Raw genomic sequence first — 20709 nt, 5'->3', positions numbered from 1 at the left:
TCCGATTCCCAACCAAAAAGGGGGGGCAATGAATTGTGGGCTCTGGCGTAGACTGACTGAAACTCAAATCCGGGGTTTGCTGTGTTACTCTGGACATATTGCTTAGCCACTCTGAAGCTCAGTTTTATCCAGAGGATGGAAATGATACCTGCCTCATAGATGTGATAATTAGATAGAGCATAATGCAATGACAGACCCCAGGCAAGTGCTTTGTGATTGCCAAGCTGCCCTTCCCAGTCCTCACTTTCTCAAAGAAGGATCTTATCAGAAGACACCCTCTGGGGGGCGGGGCTGGGATTGGCTCAGCCATAGAGCACTTGCCTAGCACGCGAGAGGCCCTGGGTTCGATCCTCAGCACCACATAAAAACAAATAAACAAAATAAAGGTATTATGTCCAACTACAACTAAGAAATAAATATTAAGAAAAAGAAGACACCCTCTTGCCTGAAACTCCATAAGCTTATCATTGCTCAGAGCCATTGAGATTGTAGGTCATCGACAGAGACACCATAAAACATGCTGATTAAGAGGTTCAGACACATCAGGTCTCAATCTCAGCTCTGCTGTTTACTAGGTGTTTGAGATTGGAGGGATGTGAACCTCTCAACCTCAGTATCCTCCTCTGTGAAGTTGAAATAATCATGGTACCCAGCTTCTAGAACTGTTGGGTGGGTTAAAGGAGACAATGCACTTGGCCCCAAGCTACACTCAGAAGTGACAGCTGTCATCTTCATGGCTGTCATCGTCACCGAGACATTTCTTCCTTCCTTCACACACCTGATGTCAAGGGCGCCTGAGGACATACCACAAGTCGGGGCCTCTACTAGGCCCTGAGGATGTGTGGGAGAAATGAGGACAGGGTGGGCATGGCTGGTACCCAGGGCTCTGGAGGGCAGAGCTGAACGTCTAGCCAGGAAAATCGTGGAGGAGTCTTGAGCCATGGCCAGGGCTAGAAGGGCCTGGGAGGGGCCCAGATATCCTCCCAGCAGCTGCTTCCAATCTCCTTGCAATCTCCCCAAAGTGCAAGGAGACAGATGTGGCTACAGAATCCAAGAGGGCAGCCCGTGCTCAGAGGAACTAGCCTGCATCTCACCCAGCCTGCGTGGCAAATTCAGACAAGGACACTGAGCACAGTCTACATGTGGCCACTGCCCAGCCCCAAGACGACCAGGTGAGGGAGGTGCCTGGCTCAGCACAGGTTGGTCCAGCTGGGGACAGCAGTACCCTGATCTCTGCACCATCACCACCCATGCTGGGGAAGGCCCCAGAAGGCCACCCAGGGCTCAGGGATCGTGGCCTGTGCTAGGGACAGCCTGGGGGCTTGGTAGGTGATTTGGGCTGGGAACGGGAATTGTGATGGGCCAGATGTCTTCATTTATTGAGCTCTTCCTAGCACTGAGTACTACTGAGTACTCTACAAGACCCCTCACTTTAGCACCCGGAGCAGGCCGACTTGATGACACTCATTAGGAATGCAGGCTCAGGAGGCTAAGTCATTTGCCCAAAGACACGGCTTGTAAGAGGTGGACCTATGAGGGGACTCAGTAGGCCTGACTGCGAGTCCACGTTCCTAGTCACTCCACTTAGCTTCCCAAGTGGGCATCTGGGTGTCGTGTCAGGGCACCCAGGGAAAAGAGCAAGTGCTGCCCTTCAACTTCAAGACAAAAATTGCATCCACTGGAACCATCACAGGAATGTCAGAATTTCATAACTCTGGCTGCATTACTGAAAACTAGGTTACAAATTTGTTCTGTGACAATATTTAAAAGTCAAATGACAGTATAACAATGGTCCAGTCACTCCACCAGGAGGCAGGGGTACTACTATAGCCTGCTGTTCTTGAATCCTTTCCTCTCCTTCCTCAGGGCAGCCTCCATGATAGGAGGGGAGGCTGTGTGTGAACACGGCACTGAGAGAAGTCCTGTTCCCTGGGCTCTGAGGGGTGATTCTGCTCTCTCTTAGGGACTGAGGCAGACTCCAGTGCTGTTGTATAGGTGGTGCACTGCCCAAGTGGGGGCTGGTGTCCAGGCTCTGTGCCCCTGCCCGGCGACTCAGAGGGACAGCATTTTATAATAGCACAAAGTCATCACAGAGCAGGAGTCTGCGCCACAGAAAATCCCTGCCACCTTTGGTCTGTTTTCCTGATCCTTGAGGGTGGGTCTGGGACACCTGTCTTTTGGGAGCTCCTTCCAAAGGTGTGGACCAGGTTCTGAAACCCCTTCCTGAGATGGTTCTGGTGGCAGCTTGGCTTCTCAGAGCTTCTCATACTCAGGAAAGGGACATTAAGACCACCTCCTTCTAGGGTCAAGAAGGGTGCACTCCCTGGGACCCATTGGAGGAAGATGGAAGAAGAAAAGGGTCTTTTACATACCCCCCCCCCCCCACAACACACTCAGAATCCACGTTAGTTGCAGATAAACGGGACGGCAAATACTTTTTGAAGTCCTTCCACTAGCTGTCCACCTAGAGCTGAGATCGGATGCCATGTGGGTCTCCCCAGTCACACCTGGGCATGTCGTCTCAGGTCAGGTCTCCTAGAAGCAGGGCCTGAGACAGGGGCGGAGTCTCTGCAAGCAGCTGGTACTCCTTCGCAGTCGGGGCTCTGGAGGGGAGGTAGGATTGCTGGGTTCCATCAATCAAATGCACAGCTAAACACACACATGAATTGTAAAAGTTTAGCCTGCATTTACTTTTAAATGCACTAAAATTAAAACAGATTAATAGAGGAACAGTTAGAAGTGTAGTAAAATTAGTATAGGAAAACAGGAACCGGAGTGTGTATGGGGTTTTCACATGACTGTATGTATGGATTTTTAAAATAATAAAATGTTGTAAATTAAAGCAGGATTATCCTGTGTACATCTTGAGATTATTATTTTTTGGTTTAAATATATTCAAAACATTTTGGTTCTTATGTATTAGTAGTTATCCTTATTTAAGAATGTCTTAAAATTTTAGCCTGGTGTGGTGGCTCATGCCTGTAATCCCAGTGACACGAGAGGCTGAGGCAGGAGGATTGCAAGTTCAAGGTCAATTTCAGCGATTTAGCAAGACTCAGTCTTAAAAAATAAAAAAAGACTGGAGACATAACTCAGTGGTAGAGGGCCCTTGGGTTTTAGCCCCATTACTACAAAAAAAAAAAAGTATTGAATTTTAAAAAAATATTTTAATTTTGTTATTTATTTTTATGTGGTGCTGAGGATCAAACCAGTGCCTCACATATGCAAGGCAAGCACTCTGCCATTGAGCCACAACCCCAGCCCAAAGTCTTAAAATTTTAATTTGAATTGGTGTCCTGGTCGTTCTCCATCTCTGGTGCCCCGTTCCCATCCCCTGCAGACACCCACCTGGGACTCTATCCAGCCTGTCTCCTAGTTCACTTTCTAAACTTGATGTGCAAATATGAAAGCCACAGCAATTCAGGGGACTCAGTATTGAGTCAGAGATACAGGCACACTGCACAAATCAGTGGCACTAGGATTCACAGTGAAAAGCGAGTCTCCCCCATGATCTGCTCCCCAACTCCCTTCCCCAAAGGCAGCCCCACGCCCACTTCTCTGTATTCTTCCAGAGAAACTTATGTTGTATAGAAGCTTAAACACTTCCTTCAATTTGTTTATTTATTCTTTTTAGTTATACATGACAGTAGAATGTATTTTGACATATTATATACCTGGGTATAAATTCCCATTCTTGTGTACATGATGTGGAGTTACACTGGTTGTGCATTCATATATAAACATAGGAAAGTTCTGTCCTATTCATTCTACTGTCTTTCTCATTCCCATCCCCCCTCACTTCCAACTCATCTCCCCCTGTCCAATCTGGTGAGCCTCTCCCCAATAATGTGAGTCAGCATCTGCATATCAGAGAGAACAATTGGCCTTTGTTTTTTTGAGATTGGCTTATTTCACTTAACACCATACTCTCCAGTTTTATCCATTTACCGGCAAATGCCATGATATCATTTTTCTTTAAAGCTGAGTAATATTCCAGTAATATATCACATATTCTTTGTCCATTCATCTGTTGAAGGGCATCTAGGTTGGTTCCATAGTTTGGCTATTGTGAATTGAGCTGCTATAAACATTGATATGGCCGTGTCACTGTAGTATGCTGATTTTAAGTTCTTTGGGTATAAACCCAGGAGTGGAATAACTGGGTCAAATGATGGTTCCATTCCAAGTTTTCTGATGAATCGCCATACTGCTTTCCATAGTGGTTGCACTAATTTGCAGGCCCACCAGCAATGTATGAGTGTGCCCTTTTCCCCACATCCCCACCAACATTTTTTTGTTACTGCCATTCTGACTGGAGTGAGGTGAAATCTCAGTCTAGTATTTAAAAAAACATTTTTAAATTTGTTCTAGTTAATTACACATGACAGTAGAATGCACTTTGATACACCATATATAATGGAGTATAATTTCTTATTCTTCTGGTTGTACATGATGTAGAATCACACCAGGAGTATATTTATATATGTACATAGACTAATAATGTCTGATCCATTCTACTATCATTCCTACCCCATACCCTTCCCCTCCCTTCACTCCCCTACCTAATCTATAGTAACTCTATTCTTCCATAACTCCCCCGCCCCCATTGTGAATTAGCATCCACATATCAGAGAAAACATTCAGCTTTTAGTTTTGGGGATAGGTTTATTTTGCTTAGCATGATATTCTCCAGTTCTATCCATTTACCAGCAAATGCCATAATTTTATTGTTCTTTAAGGCTGAGTAACATTCCATTTTATAATATACCCACGCACACACACACACACACACACACATATCCCATTGTTTTCAGTGTAGTTTTAATTTGCATTGCTCTAATTACTAGAGATGTTGAACATATGACCATGTGTATCTCATCTTCTGTGGAGTGCCTGTTCAGTTCCTTGGTCCACTTATTGATTGGGTTATGTGTTTTTTGCACACTTTCTTTTTAAAAAGAACTATACATACTGCTTTGCACTTTGCTTTTCCATCAAACAATACAATCTGGAGATGATTCCAAGCCAGGGGATCTAGAACTGCCACGTTAACAGCCATGTGATTTTCCATTGTGTGGATGAAGCATGATTTTCAGAGCCAGCGTCCCCGCCCCTATGCCATGTTCATGTTTAGGTTGTGGTACAGGAAAGGTTGAGAGCCCCGTCCCGTGAGAAGTTGGTTTTGGCCCAACCAGAGGCATCCCCAGGCCTCTACCCTTCCTTTCAGAAGCACAAGAATAATCTGGGAGCTCTGGATTCCTGGGAATTTGGCCTGAAGAGGTGACAGCTCCTCGGCAGGCAGCTCAGGCTCATGTCCCTCCTGCCATAAGATGGGCTGCAGGGGACGTGGGGGGTGGGGAGCAGTGTGTCCAGGTGTAACCAACTGCCTTGACCTCTCCCACAGTCCGGCTCCACGACAGCATCTCTGAGGAGGGACACCATTACCTGATCTTCGACCTGTGAGTCTGGCCCCACCTGGGATGTGGCATGGGTATGGGGGTGCTCCGTCAGGGTCCCCAGCGCTCCCTGGCTGGGTAGAATTCCCTCTTCTGGTCTACATGTGGTAGGTCTGCTCTTTCCCCAGATGTGGTAGGTCTGCTCTTCCAAGCCCTCCTAGTTAAACCGTCAAACACTTTTAACTGTGATCATATACTTATTTATTTGGGTACCGGGGATTGAACTCAGGGGCACTCAGCCACTGAGCCATGCCCCCAGCCCCATTTTATATTTTATATAGAGATAGGGTCTCACTTAGCGCCTTGCTTTTGCTGAGGCTAGCTTTGACCTCACAATCGTCCTGCCTTAGCCTCCCCAGTCACTGGGGTTACAGGCTGCGCCACCACTCCGGGCCATATATTTATTTTTGTTTCTCTTCTATTCGTGGCTAGTGATGCTGGTTCACCATTCATAGGGGTGATATCAAGTTTCCTTTCGGATGGGTTTGATTTGTCAAAGCAGGCAGGCGATGGCAGTCTTCCGTGGTGGGTGGAGGGTGGCCTGGGAATCAGCAGTGACTCTGGTCTCATCTGTTGGCGGGGATCATGTCCGCTGGGGGCAAGGACATGGAAAGAACACAACCAAACAGTGGTTGGGCTCCTCCAGCGGTGACCCTGCAGTGTTCTGGGTGCCTTCCGCCACCAGCCAGGACCCTGCCCGGGGCGGGGTCTGAGGGGCGGGGGAGGGGCCAGGGGAAGGGAGGGTGTGTCCGTGGTGGCGCCCAGGGGCCTCAGGTCCCTCTCTTTGGGGCTGAGGTTCTGAGGTCCCTGGGCCCCGTCCCTAGCTTCTGGGGGACTCCTCTAGGCAGGGTGGCGCCTGGGGCTTCTGTGGGAGGGTGACTGCGTGCCTGTCCCCCAGGGTCACTGGCGGGGAGCTGTTTGAAGACATCGTGGCCCGGGAGTATTACAGTGAGGCTGATGCCAGGTAAGCGCAGGGCAGTCCTGCCCGCTGCCCGCTTGGCGAGGAGGCCTGTCCCTGGGCTGACCCTTCTCTCTCTCTCCCCAGTCACTGTATCCAGCAGATCCTGGAGGCCGTGCTGCACTGCCACCAGATGGGGGTGGTGCACCGGGACCTGAAGGTGAGCGCCCGCGATGGGTGTGGCCAACCGGAGTCCGCCCAGCCCAGGGCCCCTCTGCCCTTCCCCGCTCCCACGGAGCGGGGTGCAACTGGAACCCCTTTTATTTTCCTGTTGGGCGGGAGGGAATATCCCCCCACTGTCTGCGGAGGAAGCTGAGCTCAGGAAGGCAGAGCGGCTGGGTTTGGGCCCCAGGTCTCCTGACTCCCAGCCCCAGTGCAGTTAGACCACCGGGGCCGTCCGGGGTGCAGGGTGAGGCAGAGTCCTGGAAAGGTCCAGATCCCAACCAGGCTACAGTTGCTGGAGCTGCTTGGTCCTAACTGTCTCCCCTCTGCCTGCTTACTCCTCCTTGGCGGGATGTTGCCTGAGAGAGCTCCCTGACCCAGATTCTTGTTAGGGTCTCAGGCAAACGGGAAGGAGAAAAATAGGACTTGGGGACCTCGGAGTACCTCTCTTTCCAGCTAAAGAGATGGGCAGGACGACACAGCCTATGACTGTCCTGGCCATTCAGCCTTGCCCTCTTTTCTTGGACATGGTAGACCTCCTCTGCTGGGCTTCATGGCATCAGGGGCTGGGAGCATCCTGGTTTTGCAAAATACGACGTTAAGGTTGAAAGAGTCCAAGGGCATGGATTTCAGTTGTGCCTGAGCAAGGAGCACGGAGCCCAGGCCTTCCAACCGCAGGCCCTATAACCTCAGAGTCCAGTACCCGAAGGCCACTTCAGACAGCCCGTACTTTTCTGCAGCAGCCAGCCCCTTCTAGGGTGACCCTTTTGTGTATCCATGGAGCCTCTGCTTATTTGGCCTTCAGTGACAATGAACTTACTTCCCATGGGGTTGCCCCTAGCTGTCCCTTGCTCTTTCCTGTTGTGGGACTCTGTCCTGAACCCCAGTTTGGAACCACACAGATATCAAGCCTTTCACTCTAGAGAGACCAGATCAGCTTTCTGGTAACCCTGAAGTATTGGCGGGGTGGACTCCGCTTTCCTACCCATATGTGAGTTCCAGGCCCTCCTTACCCTGGGTATCTCCTGGGTGCTCCATTTGTTCCAGGCCCCTCTTGGGGACACTGCTCTGATAAGCACCCTTGCCCACCTCTAACTGTCTTTGGCAATCCAAGGCTTCTGACCTGTGCCCTGGGCAAGGTCATTGAGGTTTGATCCAAGAGGGTCTGTGGCCAGAGGCAGGGCAGCTCTCCCCGAAGGCCCGTTCCCATTATAGCTCCGGCCCCTGCCCGGGTGGAGGAAGGAAGGAGGAGAGGCTGCCCAAATTTAGGCCACTCTGGATGCACTAATTAGAGGCACATTCATCAAATCAGGGCAGGACGGCCACTGAGACCCAGGGCACATCGAAAGTACAGTCCCTAGAGGACAAAGGCAGTCTTCAGGAGCCGGACAGGGGGAGCTGTATCTGTGTGGGTCCAAGCTGGCTTTGACAGGGAAAGGTTTTTCTCCAGGAGTCTCTTGGCTCCTCCCCAAGCTCAAGCCTGACAGTTCGCCTCAGCAAGGTGCTTTCCGTGAACTGTCTGGGTTAATCCAGACACCACCCCATCAGGGAGGCCTTGTCTCCGTTTCCCTGAAGAAAAAAACTAAACTCAGAGAAACGAAATTATCTGGTGAAGTTCCACAGCATAGAAGTGGCAATCCTGGGACCTGAAGCCAGGATGACCCAAGAATGGAGGGAATCTTAGTCTCTCTTTGTCCTGAATCCCAAGGTGGAGGGGGACCAGCAGGAAGTGGAGAAATTCTGAGGGTCTGAGCCAGTGGAAGGCGGCAGCCTCAGTGACCCAGAGGACAGGTGTGGGGCCTTCCCCCAGGTCAGCTGTGGTCCTGGGGCCAAGCTCCATCATCTCTCAACCTGTAGTGATTAAGATGGAGTCCATCTTTGTCTTGAATCTGACTCCACCCCTTCCAGCTGTGTGATCTTGCTTAACCTCTCTGACCCTCGGTTTCCTTAACTTTATACATATGATAAATATGTAGGTAACAAGAGACAACACAGATGACACCTGATGACTCCTTCTTTCCATGGAGTAATCATGGGTGGGGGAGTTTCTTTGAAGGAGTATCGTGAAGGTGAGCTGGAAGGCAGAGCAAATCAGGCAGGGCAAACAGGAAGTGCAAAGGCCCTGAGGTGGAAGGTGGCAGAACTGTTTCAAAGGATGTAAGGTCACGGTGGAAAGCAGAAATAATGGCATCTGACCCAAGGGGTTGTTGGGATGGTGGGTGAGAGGATGCACTTGGAACATAGTGGCTGGTACACAGCAGGACCCATAAACCCTGCTGCCTCTTTCTTGTTGTGGTGGTGGCCTTAGTACCCCCACCCTGTGCCCAACCTCCCCTCAACCCAGCTCCAGACTTGGGGTGGCTGGTGGAGGAAGGATTTTTCTGTAGAAGATGGAGAAATTGCCAGGGAATAGCTCCCTCTCTGGTCCTGGGGCCGGGCCCCTGGGCTGTGTGGCAGCTCTTCCTATGAGCCCGGTCCCCAAGGTACGCTTCTGAACCTGCTGTCTCTCGCCCTCTCCTCCCCCTTTTCTTCCTGGTCCTGGGAAGCCGGAGAACCTGTTGCTGGCCTCCAAGCTCAAGGGCGCTGCCGTGAAGCTGGCTGACTTTGGCCTGGCCATAGAGGTGGAGGGGGAGCAGCAGGCATGGTTTGGTGAGTGGGACGGGAGTGGCAGGGGTGTTGGGGGCCAGCCAGGGTCCATGCTGCACAGTCCACCTCACCCAGCCTCTAGCCAGTCAGTGGGTGGTGCCCACCCTGTCTCCCTGGGGCCAGGTGCAGGAACAGGGCCATCACGAAAACCATAACATGGCTTCTTCAGGTGAGCCATATGGTCACTGTCAGCAGGGGCTTCTGTGGGCAACCTCAGATGAGGAGACTGACTAGGAAACTCGGAAAAGGTCAAGAGCTTAAGAGGGCTGGAGTTAGGACTTAAGCTCAGATGGCCCAGCACTCTCTGGGATTTCGGTATAATTCAAAATCTGGTTATACTTTTTAGTGGACAATAATGATCAGTGGTCAAGGACCAGAGCTCTGGGTTCAAGTCCCGACCCTGCTACTTATGAAGTGTGTGGCTTTAGCAGAGTCATTTCACCTCTCTGAGACTTTGTTTTCTCAACTGTAAAATGGGGATAATCATAGTATGTTCCTCAAGGTCTGTGTGAGGATTAACTAAGACTAGGCTTGTACAGTGCCCCGCCCAAGTTCAGCACGCACACCCAGTAACTGGTAACTGTTCTATGATTACTTGCTAAAATATTTTGTGTGTCTTTTATTTGACTTGATCTTCCCCCAAACACTGGGTATTTAAAACAGGAATCCCTAATCCCTAATCCCTGAGGCTCTAAAGTAAAGAAACTAGATGAGGAAATTAGGAGCAAAGCTGGAGTTAGGGACAGGCCTCTTGCCTCTCATGACCATCGCTGACAAGGCAGTGGGGAGTGGGGGATAGGGATGTTAGCTCTCGGTGCAGAACTGGTATGGCAAGAGCTGAAGGCTACCAATAGTTGGTTGGTAGAGGGGGTGGGAGGGCTGTTCTGGGAAATTTATCAGACGAGATTGGGCACATTCAGGGTTGTATGGCCGTAGACAGTTCTGGGAAATTTATGACCCTGATCAGGACCCTGCGGGAAGGAGCTCTGTGATTGATTACAGACTTTGCCATGGGGAGTGGTGGCCGGTGTGCTAGGTGCCTGTCTACCCTGGCCTAGGGACTTTGCTGGTTTACAGAGCCCACCAGGGTTGCACGGTGTAACCCCAAGCTCTGGGGGCCAGAGGCTGTTTGTTCCAGCTCTAGATGACCCTCATCCCCTCTCCCAGCAGGATCTGGCTCCAGATTACTCACATGCCAATCTCTGTGTGTCTGTCTGCCTGTCTGTGTGTCTGGGGAGCAGGGTTTGCAGGGACACCTGGATACCTCTCCCCAGAAGTGCTGCGGAAGGACCCATACGGGAAGCCTGTGGACCTGTGGGCCTGCGGTGAGTCCATCCAAAGGCCTGCTCCTCCCCTGGGCCACCCAGGCCCTGGGTCCCCTCACTCCTTTCCATCACCCTGCCTTCATCTCTCCTCCCCGCAGGGCAGGGGGCTGAAGGTTCTCCTGGTCTTCTCCCCAGGGGTCATCCTGTACATCCTGCTGGTTGGATACCCCCCATTCTGGGATGAGGACCAGCACCGCCTGTACCAGCAGATCAAAGCCGGTGCCTATGATGTGAGTGTTGCTCCTCTCTCCAGCCACCCTGCCCCTGTCATCCTGTGGTCCCCTTCTAGTGAAGCGCAGAGATCTGAGGAAGGACATCTTCCTCCCACCTTTCCAGTCCCCCTAGGTTCCCGGCCACTTTCTAGAGCTGGGGCAAGGGATGAAGCCCAGGGTAGCCTGAAGATGGGCAGGGCCAGGCAGCTCAGGAGGTGCCTTATGATTAGGAGCTCGAAGTGACGAGATCTGTCCTGCAGGGCCCTAGAGGGCAGAAGGGAGGGGGCAGCCCTGAGCTGTATTTTTTTCATTTTTTCTCTCTCTTTTTCTTACATGTACAAATAATCATAATAGCTCACATGTCCGTAGCACTCATCTGATTGTTTTATGCACTTGGAGACATGAGATCTTCACACCAGGCTACGACATAGACACGAATACCATCCTCACTTTACAGATAGGGAAGCCTCTGGCCCTCGCATCCATCCATGCTTCCAGCTACTGAACCATACTGCTTTTCTCTAAGGCTGGTGTCCATCAAGCCCTGTGCCATGAGTCCTGTGATGGTCACACCTCGGCATCCCCAGAGATGGCTCATGACAGGCCCAGGTCTGGGGGAGACAGAGGCAGGACCTGGACCCAGGTCTTCTGATTCTTCTGTCTGGACCATGACCACTGTCTGCCCTTCTCTAGAGAGGGCACAGCCTCAGGATGACAGAGGGAGGTCTCCTTTCCCTGTGACCATGCTTTCATCTGTCCTGGTTCCCAAGGGTCCGACCCTCCCCTGGTCCTGAGGAGTCCCGACTCCTGGCCGTGGGGGCTGAGTGGATGGCATTAGCACCCCTGCCTGCTCCCCTGCCAGTCAGGGGCTGGGGGATCGCAGGGGTGGCCTGGGGCAGGCTGGGCAAACCTGGCCTCTCTGCCCCTTCCAGTTCCCATCACCAGAATGGGACACCGTCACCCCAGAAGCCAAGGATCTGATCAATAAGATGCTGACCATCAACCCATCCAAACGCATCACAGCTGCCGAGGCCCTCAAGCACCCCTGGATCTCGGTGAGCTTCCCACAGCAGGGACCCTCCCCAGAGTCCCTCTAGACTGCAAGGTCCAGGCCCCTGTGGTATCCTGGCCCTGCTCCTGGCTGGGGCTGATGGGGCTTAATCAGAGAGACTGACCCTACTGTGATGCTCGGGGACAATATGGAATTGAGGGATGTCCTGTGTTGGCGCATGACCAGGAGTGTCACTGGCATTGACCGTCTGATGCCAACATCCTAAGCACTCTGCACCATCCCTAGAACAAAGAATTATTTTCCCAAGAAGCCACCACACCTTGTTAAGATGCCCTGCTGCGGACCTAGGCTGTCTTCCAGCACATCTCACTACAGATCTGACCTCTCTTTCTCTTCCTCCAGCACCGGTCCACTGTGGCCTCCTGCATGCACAGACAGGAGACCGTGGACTGCCTGAAGAAGTTCAATGCCAGGAGGAAACTGAAGGTAACAGGTCCTTACCTTCCATACCCCCCAGGCTCACTAGTTCTTTCCTTCATTGATTCCACAAGCATTTATGGAACACCTACTGCATGCTAGACAGCAGGCTGGGATTTGGGGAGTGAGCAGTGAATTAGACCCCATCCTCACCCTGATTGAGCTCGTGGTCTGGTGGAGAGGACAGACAAGTGACCAGGACATTGCGGGGCCATGGTGAGTGCTGTGCCGGGGCTGTGGGAGGACATAGTGGGTCAATGGAATTCTCAAGTCTGGAAGGTTCTGGAAAGGGTCCCAGGAGGCCTTCCTGGAGTCAGCTGAGACCCTAAGGATAAGCAAGGATTGGATTAGCACAGTGTCGAGTCAGAAAGGGAAGGTGCTCCGGACACCGAAAGGCCCTTGCTGGCGGGGGGGGGGGGGGGGCACGACCTCCTGGAGGACCAGAGGGGGTTGTGAGTGTCTGGAGAGAACTTTGGGACAAGAGATGACTGGGCAGGAGACCACTGTGGGGTGAGAGGCCACAGCACTGAGGGAGGATGACTGTGGCCAGCATGATCCAGGAGAACCGGGTCCTATTCACTGCACAGTGAGCTGTGTCATAGAGGAAGTCTCAAAATGGAAATGGGGATGCTTAACGTCAGAGATTTTCAGATTCAGAAAGCGTCTGAGTCAGGTTTGAATCAGACAGCAGGAGGAGCAGGGAGTGATCCCCCAGCCCTTTGCCGATAGCGAGGGCTTCTCCACAAGGAGATCCTCGGCCACACAGCAATGAACTAGTCCTGGAGCAAGATAGTCTCAGCCCAGAGGAGGGATGCAAGGTCTCCTGTCATTGCCCAGGCAGGAAACTTTAGGAGTGGCCTTTAGGAGTCCCCGCCAGTAGGTGTCCTCAAGTCCATCAGCTTTGGCCAGGCCATGGGTCCTATTAATATCTGCGCCTGGGATGGCCCTGTCCCAAGAGCTGTGCCAGCCAAAGCCGACTTCTCCAGGGAGGGTGGGGGAAGGGCTCTGGGCTGCAGGGTGGGGGTGGGGGACAGAAGGGGGCACAGGGGCAGAGGCTTTGGATCTGTCCCTGGAGAGACCATCTGCTTGTCCTTCCCCACACCCCTCCCATTTCTCTGTCTCCCCTCCTCCCCTTACCTCCGGCCTCCTTCCCCTGTCCCCACTCTTATCTGTTGCAGGGAGCCATTCTGACCACAATGCTGGCCACCAGGAACTTCTCTGGTAGGTGGTAGGGCCTGAGTCACCAGTATGCCCTGCACTGGTCTGCTGCGAGCATGGTCTTGTTGGATATTTGGGTGTCTTCAGAGTGGGGGCTGCAGAATGTTTCTGGACTGGGATTTAGCTCACTGCCACAAATCTGAACCCCAAAAGGAAAGGAGAAAGGTCAAAGGTGAGCAACTCCAGGCCTGGTTAGATGTGAATCTCGCTCTCCTGCCTCACAGTGCACTGGGATCCTTAGAGGGGAACCTCCTGGAATGTAGAGGGTTCCGGCCTAGGAGGGATGGAGCCAGGACCAGGGTGCAACAGTACTGCCCAGCTATTGCAGGAGCCCTGTGCTCTCCAGTCCCCACACTTCTGCTCAGATAGCCTTCATGACAGGGAAGTGGGGGGCTGTTGCCATCCTCCTTTTTCTGATGAGGAAGCAGAGTTTAAGGGGTGAGCTCTGACATCAGGTCAAAAGTTAGAGAGAGGCAGAGCCTGCCTCATAGATATGAGCAGCCCAGAGCAAGTACCCTTGACCAGGCTGGGTCACCAGGGAGACCAGGGCCAGTTTCCCTGGCTCCTGTCCAAAGCCGGGCTGGTTAAGGCAGGGAGTGCCCAATTACCTGGGCATGTGGCCCCAAAGAGAGAAGGGGAAGGGATTATTGTCAGGGCTTAGCAAATAGCTCCTCTTGGTATGTGGACCAACTCCAGGCCAGTGCTGCCAGAGGTCTGTCTCTGGGGAGCCCTGGGCGCTGACGGGGCAGCAGAGCAGATATAGATGGCAGATATGGCAAAGCTCACCTGAGGGGCCCTCAGACTGGGCTGGGGCCAGCACAGACAGCTGCCATGGATGCGTGCCCACACTGTAGCCAGGGGTGAGTTCTGAGCAGGGTGCAGGCCTGGCTTCCCTCAGAGGGTCCACCTGCCCATGACCAGCTGGGATGAGCAAGGCCCACAGCTGGGAGCATTCCAGAACCTCAGACTTGGGCTTTCCCCCACACTGAGCTGCCTTCCTACCCTTTCCCCAGACAAGGAACCTGTAGTTCCTTATATTGAAAGATGAGCTACCTAGTCAGAGTCTTTTTTTAACACCTGAAGCACCCTGGAGAACTCTCTTCCAGAGCCCAGAAAATGGTGGCCTGTAGATTAGTTCCAGTATCTAGATGTGCTTCATGGAATCAAGGATGTTTAAGAAATTATTCTGGAATGGGTTTCTAGCTCTTAAAAGTCAGGAGATTGGTCAGACACAGTGTCATGTACCTGTAGTCCCAGTTACTCAGGAGGCTGAAGCAGGAGGATCTCTTCAGCCCCGGAGTTCTGGGTTGTAGTGTGGTCTGTATATTGGGTGTCCTTACTAAGTTTGGCATCCATATGGTGACTAGGAGTAGGGGACCACCAGGTTGACTGAGGAGGGGTGAATCAGTCAGGTTGGAAATGGAGCAGGTCAAAAGTAAGTAGATTTCATAGAAAAACTCAAATTTCTGTGATCTCTTGAAAATCAGTCTGGCCTTGTCTGTCACAGTGGGCTGGAGCTGAGAGGGGTCATCCTCCTTGATGCATGTGGGACAAGCACCCTCCCATGCTTGTTGGACCCTCCTGGTCCAACTCACAAAAGTCTACGGATGACAGGCAACCAACCATTCCTTTCAGACACCCAGAGGTGCCCCGTTATCCCTTGATCTGCAAGTGGGTGACTGGTTGACAGCTTGCAGGGACCGTAAGTGGCAATGTGGGGGGACTAGAAGGCTGGGCCAGCTATGAGCCTTGTGCCTTAGAGCCCCTGGGGCATGGAGGCCCTATACCACCACCACCCCTGCCTAGCTCACGTTCCTGAGACTGCCTGAAGAAGGGTTTATCGCGGCTGCTGTTTATGGAACACCAGCTACACGCAGGCTGAGTGCAGTACTTCACAGATCACGGTCTCATTTAGGGCACTTGCTTAAGGTCCGAAGCAGCCGGATGCCAGGTGGGGCAGGGCTGGGTGTTTATGCCATTTCCTGGCTGATGCCCACTCCCAGGGCTCCAGTGAGGAAGTGAAAGAGGGGGAGGGGAAAGGCCCAGCACCGTTCCTCTGCTACCACCTGACACCGGTGGCCAGCCTCTGTGTGGGGACCCAGACTCTGACGCTGGGGAGGCCTATACTGCCTGAAGGGAAAACCAGGGAAGGGCTGCTCTGGCAGGGGTGGGCCCCGGTGGGGGGCGTCTGCTTCTTGTCACTGGCAAAATGCAGCCTGCAGCTGTCCTGAGTGAGTAGGCAGGCTGACACATGACCTCTGCAGCCGCATGGGGCTAAAATTAGAGAGGGCGGCGGGGAGGGAGGGGAGCGTCCAGCCCCCAGGCCAGGCAGCAGGCCTCCTGGTTGGCCACCAACAGCACAGTGGTGACCGGGATCCAGAGGGAATCCCCAGGCTGAAACAGCCACCCCACAGTCCCGGAGCACGTTGGACGCCTCCCTGGACCCATGAAGCCAGAGGGTTACACTTGAGATCACTGAGAACAGAGGAGCCCAGGCCCACCCAGTGGGCCCCTGGCAGCGCCTGGGCTGCTGAAGAGGGAGGAGGAGGAGGAGGAAGAGGAGGAGGAGGAGGAAGAGGAGGAGGAGGAGGAAGAGGAGGAGGAGGAGGAAGTCTCTTCCCGGTTGCTGGGCCGGCTCCGTTCCAGCACTGTCGCCCCCCTGGCTGCTCTCCGGCTGCTTGTGGATGCTGCTCTTCCTCACCCTCTGGGCCCTGGTGCCCTGCTTGGTGTTGCTAACCCTCTACTTTTTCTCCTCCACAGGAGGGAAGAGTGGAGGGAACAAGAAGAACGATGGTGTGAAGGTGAGCCCCCGGGGGCCTGGCAGGGCCTGTCTCTGGCTACAGGGATGGGTTTTCTGCCTACAGGGATGGGTTTTGAGGCCTGGGGCAAGACCAGGGTGTTGCCGATGTGCTCTGGGCGGACACAGGTTATGTCTGTAGCCAGGCTGTCCCCAGACCCAGCGAGCTGGGCTGCGGCATCATCCTCTCTCCGTGCTTGTGGGGAGGGCAGCTGGGGGAGGGGGAGATGGCAGAGGGAGGGAGAGATAGGTAGCCTGAGGTTGGAATGAGCACAGGAAAGAGAAAGATCAGGTTTCTGGGGGTTCTCCAGGGCTGAAGAACTGTGAGCAAGGGGGTGGAGGGAGGGACAGAAACGGTATGAGGGATGACCTCCTCCTCCTGCCCCAGTGTGGGTAGACTGGGTTGGCCCCTACCTGTTGCACATGCTAGTCCAACCCAGAAAACCCGTGGGGAACGCAGCCATTCCTCTAGCTTGTGGGATCTAGAGGTGCCCCTTCCCTGCTAAGGCCTGCTGCTCCAGTGCCAAGAATCCCCTCCTTTGCCCACCAGGCCTGTCCCCTGTCCCCACCCCGATGCCCGAGCTATTTCCCTCCACACCCTGCTGGCCCCTCCTTCCCATCTCTTCTCTCTTTTCCCTTTGCTTTCTGGGGCCTGTCCCCTTGCTCTCTCAGCTCTCTCCTCCCCTGCCACCCTATCACCTTGTGGGTTCTCCTTTCTTGAGATCTTGCTTCCTTCTGAGCTCAGTGCCCCACCTGGCTAGGGGCCCAGGACACTAGAAGGTGAGATACTCTAAGAACACTGTCACCCAGGTGTGCTGGTGGCTTCATGGCTTCATTTCAGTCTCTGGCCACCCACTGGCATTGGTCTGCCAGAGATTGCATGGGGGGTGGGTCTGGCTAGATGTCCAAGGCCAGGATCGAGTCTCCTCTCTGCCCCTTGCCTCCTCCCACTTGAGTTACCCCTAGGGACGATGGCTGGGGTATAGATTTGGTGGTCATTTCCAAGATTTCAGTTCCAAAAACAGACAAGAAGGAAACATCTTGCCAGTGACAAGAAGCAAATGCCCCCCACCTTCTCTTCCTGGGTGCTTGAGAGAGACAGTCCTGTGCCACATAATGACATTTCAGTCAATGGCACACGGCATATACAATGTTCCCAGATGATTACAATGGAGCTGAGGAATTCCTATGCTTAGTATTTTCACTGTCCCTTTCTATGTTTGGATACATAAACATCACTGTGCTCTAACTGCCTACAGCCCTGAGTGCAGTACCACGCTGCACAGGTTTGCAGCCCATGAGCCCTAGGCCCTGTGGTGTAACCTAGGTGCATAGTAGCTATGCCATCTAAACCACTGATGTTCACATAATGACAAAATCACCTCAGGATGCATTTCTCAGAATGTGTCCCTGTGATGCTTGACTGTACCTAGCTAGTTGGTTATTAGTCAAAGTCAGTGGTTTTCACATTGAACTCTTTGGAGCCCACAGGTTCTGGGGAGACCCTTCTGGCAGCAGATGGACTGGCTAGCATTAGGAAGGGGGAAGCCCCATTCACAAGATCCCCACACTCCCTTCCACCAGGACAGCTTCTAGTCACAGTCGCCAGGGTGCTTAAGAGATCAGGGTGGGTTCACCAGCAGCTAGACCTTGGCTGCTTATTTAAACTTCCTGAGCCTGAGTTTCCTCTTTCATGTGATGAGGCTGAAAGGATTCCCACCTCCTAGGGAACTCACGAGGATTAGCTGGGATAATGTGCGTTGAGAGCTTAGCACTGTGTTAGTGTGGGATACGGCACGTGCCCACGAGATGCCGGTCAGGATTCTTTTTTCTATTTTTTATGTTAGACTTTTGTGTGAAATTTCCCTTGAAAGCAAAGTTTGTTCAAGAAAATATTTGGAAACCACAGATTAAAAGCCAACGCAGTGTATCAAGTTAATGTGCACCTGTCCAAACCCCTGTGTGGCCTCTGGTGTTAGGTCTGGGCTAGCCTGCCTTTGGAGCTTTTGTGCAGCATGGATCTGCCACAGGCTGGGAGCAGCTGGAGGGGTCTCTCTGCCCAGTGGGTAGATGCTGAGCTGGGGGGTATTGGGCCCTGGGGAAGGCCATCTTCCTGGCTGCAGTTTTCGGTATACGGCTGCAGAGGCCACAAATGCTAGTGTGCTGTGGCCCAGGCCAATGGAAGAGGAGGCTGCAGAAAGAGAAAGGCCGCTGGGTCTGCTGCTCTTGAATGTGACCCTGACAGAGGCTGATGAGGAGCCCTGGGTATAGGGTCAGAAGGGGCCTCCCTTGGGCTGGTTGGAGGCCCAAGAAAGAAGCTCTAAGTTCTGCTTCTCTCTAGCAAGGCCAGGAGGCCAAGGCTGGCAGAGGGCAGTGGGCGGGAGAGGTTTGCTGGTCGTCACAGAGCTTTCCAGTGGGCTCAGCTGAACAGCGCCACTGCTTCCTCCTCAGGGTGGCCTGGGTGTGGGTGAAACCCAAAGGCCATCCATGGACAAACCATCTCTTTATGTAGCTCCATCTGGGAGCTTGGATGGAGGAGGGAGGAAGTCCTTCTGGGAGATGCGAGTAACTCAGGAGGCCTGCCAAGTCGCTCCCAGAGAAGGGAGGGTAGTGGGGTTGGGGGAAAGAGTCTAGCCATGTTTTCTTCAAGCCAAGAAGCCACGGTGAGTCTGGGTCTCACTGCTCCCTCCCTCTGAGGATCATGGTCCTGGGTCTGTCATCTGTACAAGGGGAGCATTGTGGTTGTTTGCAAGGGTTGGTGAGAAAGTCACCCCGGAGGGGCCTGGTGGAGACACACCATGACCCTCACGTGTCCAGCCAAAGGGGGACATCCATGCTCTTCCTGAAGCCCGATCCTTAGAGACCTGCTGCCATTTCATCTGGGGCTTCACAGGAAAAACAGTGATTGGTTCCAGCGCTGGAGGGAGGCCACCTCCGCTGGGGCTCAGAGATGACTGCACTTTGCGGGTCTTTCAGGGCTTTTCAAGGCTGATGTCAATCACATTTGGTTTCCAACCCCTTGCTGAGCTTAGAACCTCCCTTTACATGTGGTTCTAAGACAGGTGACTCTGCGTTCAGTGAAAGCCCTTTCCAATCACACTCTAAAGCGCCGGTCGATATGGGTTGTTGGTGGCATCGTTATTTGGTGATTTAGGGAAATTGAGTCCTTCTCCAAGAAGCAGTGCCTGCCCTGACACCCATCGGCCTCAGCTTCTACCAGGAGGGGCCCACTGCTCCTACCCCTCACCCCACTCACTGCCCCTGTTGGTGTCCCATCCGTGCCGTCGTGACCTCTCTCCCCATGTCCCATCCTGTCACTGTGCGTCCGAATCTGATGAAGTCTTTGCTCTGTGTTACCTACTCGTGTCCCGCCTGAAACCTCCTGGCCCCTGCAAGGCTCCTCAGGTTTCTGCTGACAGCTGAGCTGTGTGGGCCTGTCCCCTTCCCCACACACTGAGCCTGGCTTGGCTCCAGCCAGGGCGGGAGGCCAACACTAGGAGAAAAAGAGAGGAGAGGACAGGAGAGGAGAGGCAAGGCGAGCAGGACAGAAGAGCGGCTGATGCAGGTGGTTGGCTATAAGCCACACTGTCCTGCCCAGCTGGGGACATGATCACAGAGATGCCTGGTGAGCATCCCTGCTAAACTGTGGAGGCCCTGGTTGGAGGGCACAGGATAGATCCTGGCACTCAGAAGGTTGCTGGATTATGGAATTAGAAAGCCCAAGATTAGACCTGAGACCTTCAAGAAATATCAGAAACCCCATCTCCATGGTGAAGGCTGACGGTGGTGGCACCTCAAGTTTCTCACAGGGCAACAGGATGAGGGGCCTCCTGGCCTTTCAGGCATAAGAACATGTAGGACAGGATGAGACTTTGAAGGGGAGTCAGGTTGTGGAAACCTAGAACCCCGGGCAAAGGACAGAGCCCTGCACTCAGGTCTCAGATGTGCCAGTGGCTTGCTGAAAGAACCTGATCAGGCCACTACCCCTTTCCAGGCCTTAGTGTCTCACCTGCCAATACAAATGCCATTCTTGACCTGCACTTTCTGTAAGTGTGAGCCCAAGACTCCAGGCTCTGAGAGCCAAAGGAAGGAGAAGGGGATCCGTATTTGCACACCCGCTTCCCTTGGCACTGCAGCCAGTACAGGGGATGCTACCAAGTGCAAGGACAGGCCAACAGGCAAGGCCACAGGACTCCAGCTCTAGACTCAGCCTCACATCTGGCTGTGTCTCAGTTTCTCCATCACCGTAAAGGAGCCAAATGGGATAGTAGCTGGGAAGCTGTAAGTGTTCGAGGCTATTTAGGGGACTGGCCCCCTTGCCTGGCCCTGATATCTCTCGTGTCCCCTGGGGATATTTCTGGAAATGGAGATGTCCAGTTCCCGCCCCAGATCTAGTTATCAAACTCCTCAAAGGGGACCTCATTCTGTACATTTTTGATTGAGTTT

General features: G+C 53.1%; 1 protein-coding gene across 3 annotated transcripts in view; it reads left to right on the top strand.

Moving 5' to 3' along the window:
- Positions 1 to 20709, top strand: part of Camk2a (calcium/calmodulin dependent protein kinase II alpha) — a 60986-nt gene that overhangs the window by 22685 nt on the left and 17592 nt on the right. For all 3 annotated transcript variants that reach the window (XM_048811796.1, XM_048811797.1, XM_048811799.1), the window contains exons 4-13: positions 5405 to 5459; positions 6355 to 6420; positions 6502 to 6574; positions 9123 to 9225; positions 10464 to 10547; positions 10683 to 10777; positions 11692 to 11814; positions 12174 to 12257; positions 13427 to 13469; positions 16227 to 16267. In XM_048811796.1, the coding sequence (XP_048667753.1) occupies positions 5405 to 5459; positions 6355 to 6420; positions 6502 to 6574; positions 9123 to 9225; positions 10464 to 10547; positions 10683 to 10777; positions 11692 to 11814; positions 12174 to 12257; positions 13427 to 13469; positions 16227 to 16267 (767 nt within the window). The remainder of the gene's footprint in view (positions 1 to 5404; positions 5460 to 6354; positions 6421 to 6501; positions 6575 to 9122; positions 9226 to 10463; positions 10548 to 10682; positions 10778 to 11691; positions 11815 to 12173; positions 12258 to 13426; positions 13470 to 16226; positions 16268 to 20709) is intronic.

The sequence above is a fragment of the Marmota marmota genome, unplaced genomic scaffold, assembly GCF_001458135.2.
Source record: "Marmota marmota marmota unplaced genomic scaffold, marMar, whole genome shotgun sequence".
Lineage (NCBI taxonomy): Eukaryota > Metazoa > Chordata > Mammalia > Rodentia > Sciuridae > Marmota > Marmota marmota.
The sequence above is the reverse complement of the archived record's forward strand: the minus strand, read 5'-3'. Positions and strand labels throughout refer to the sequence as shown.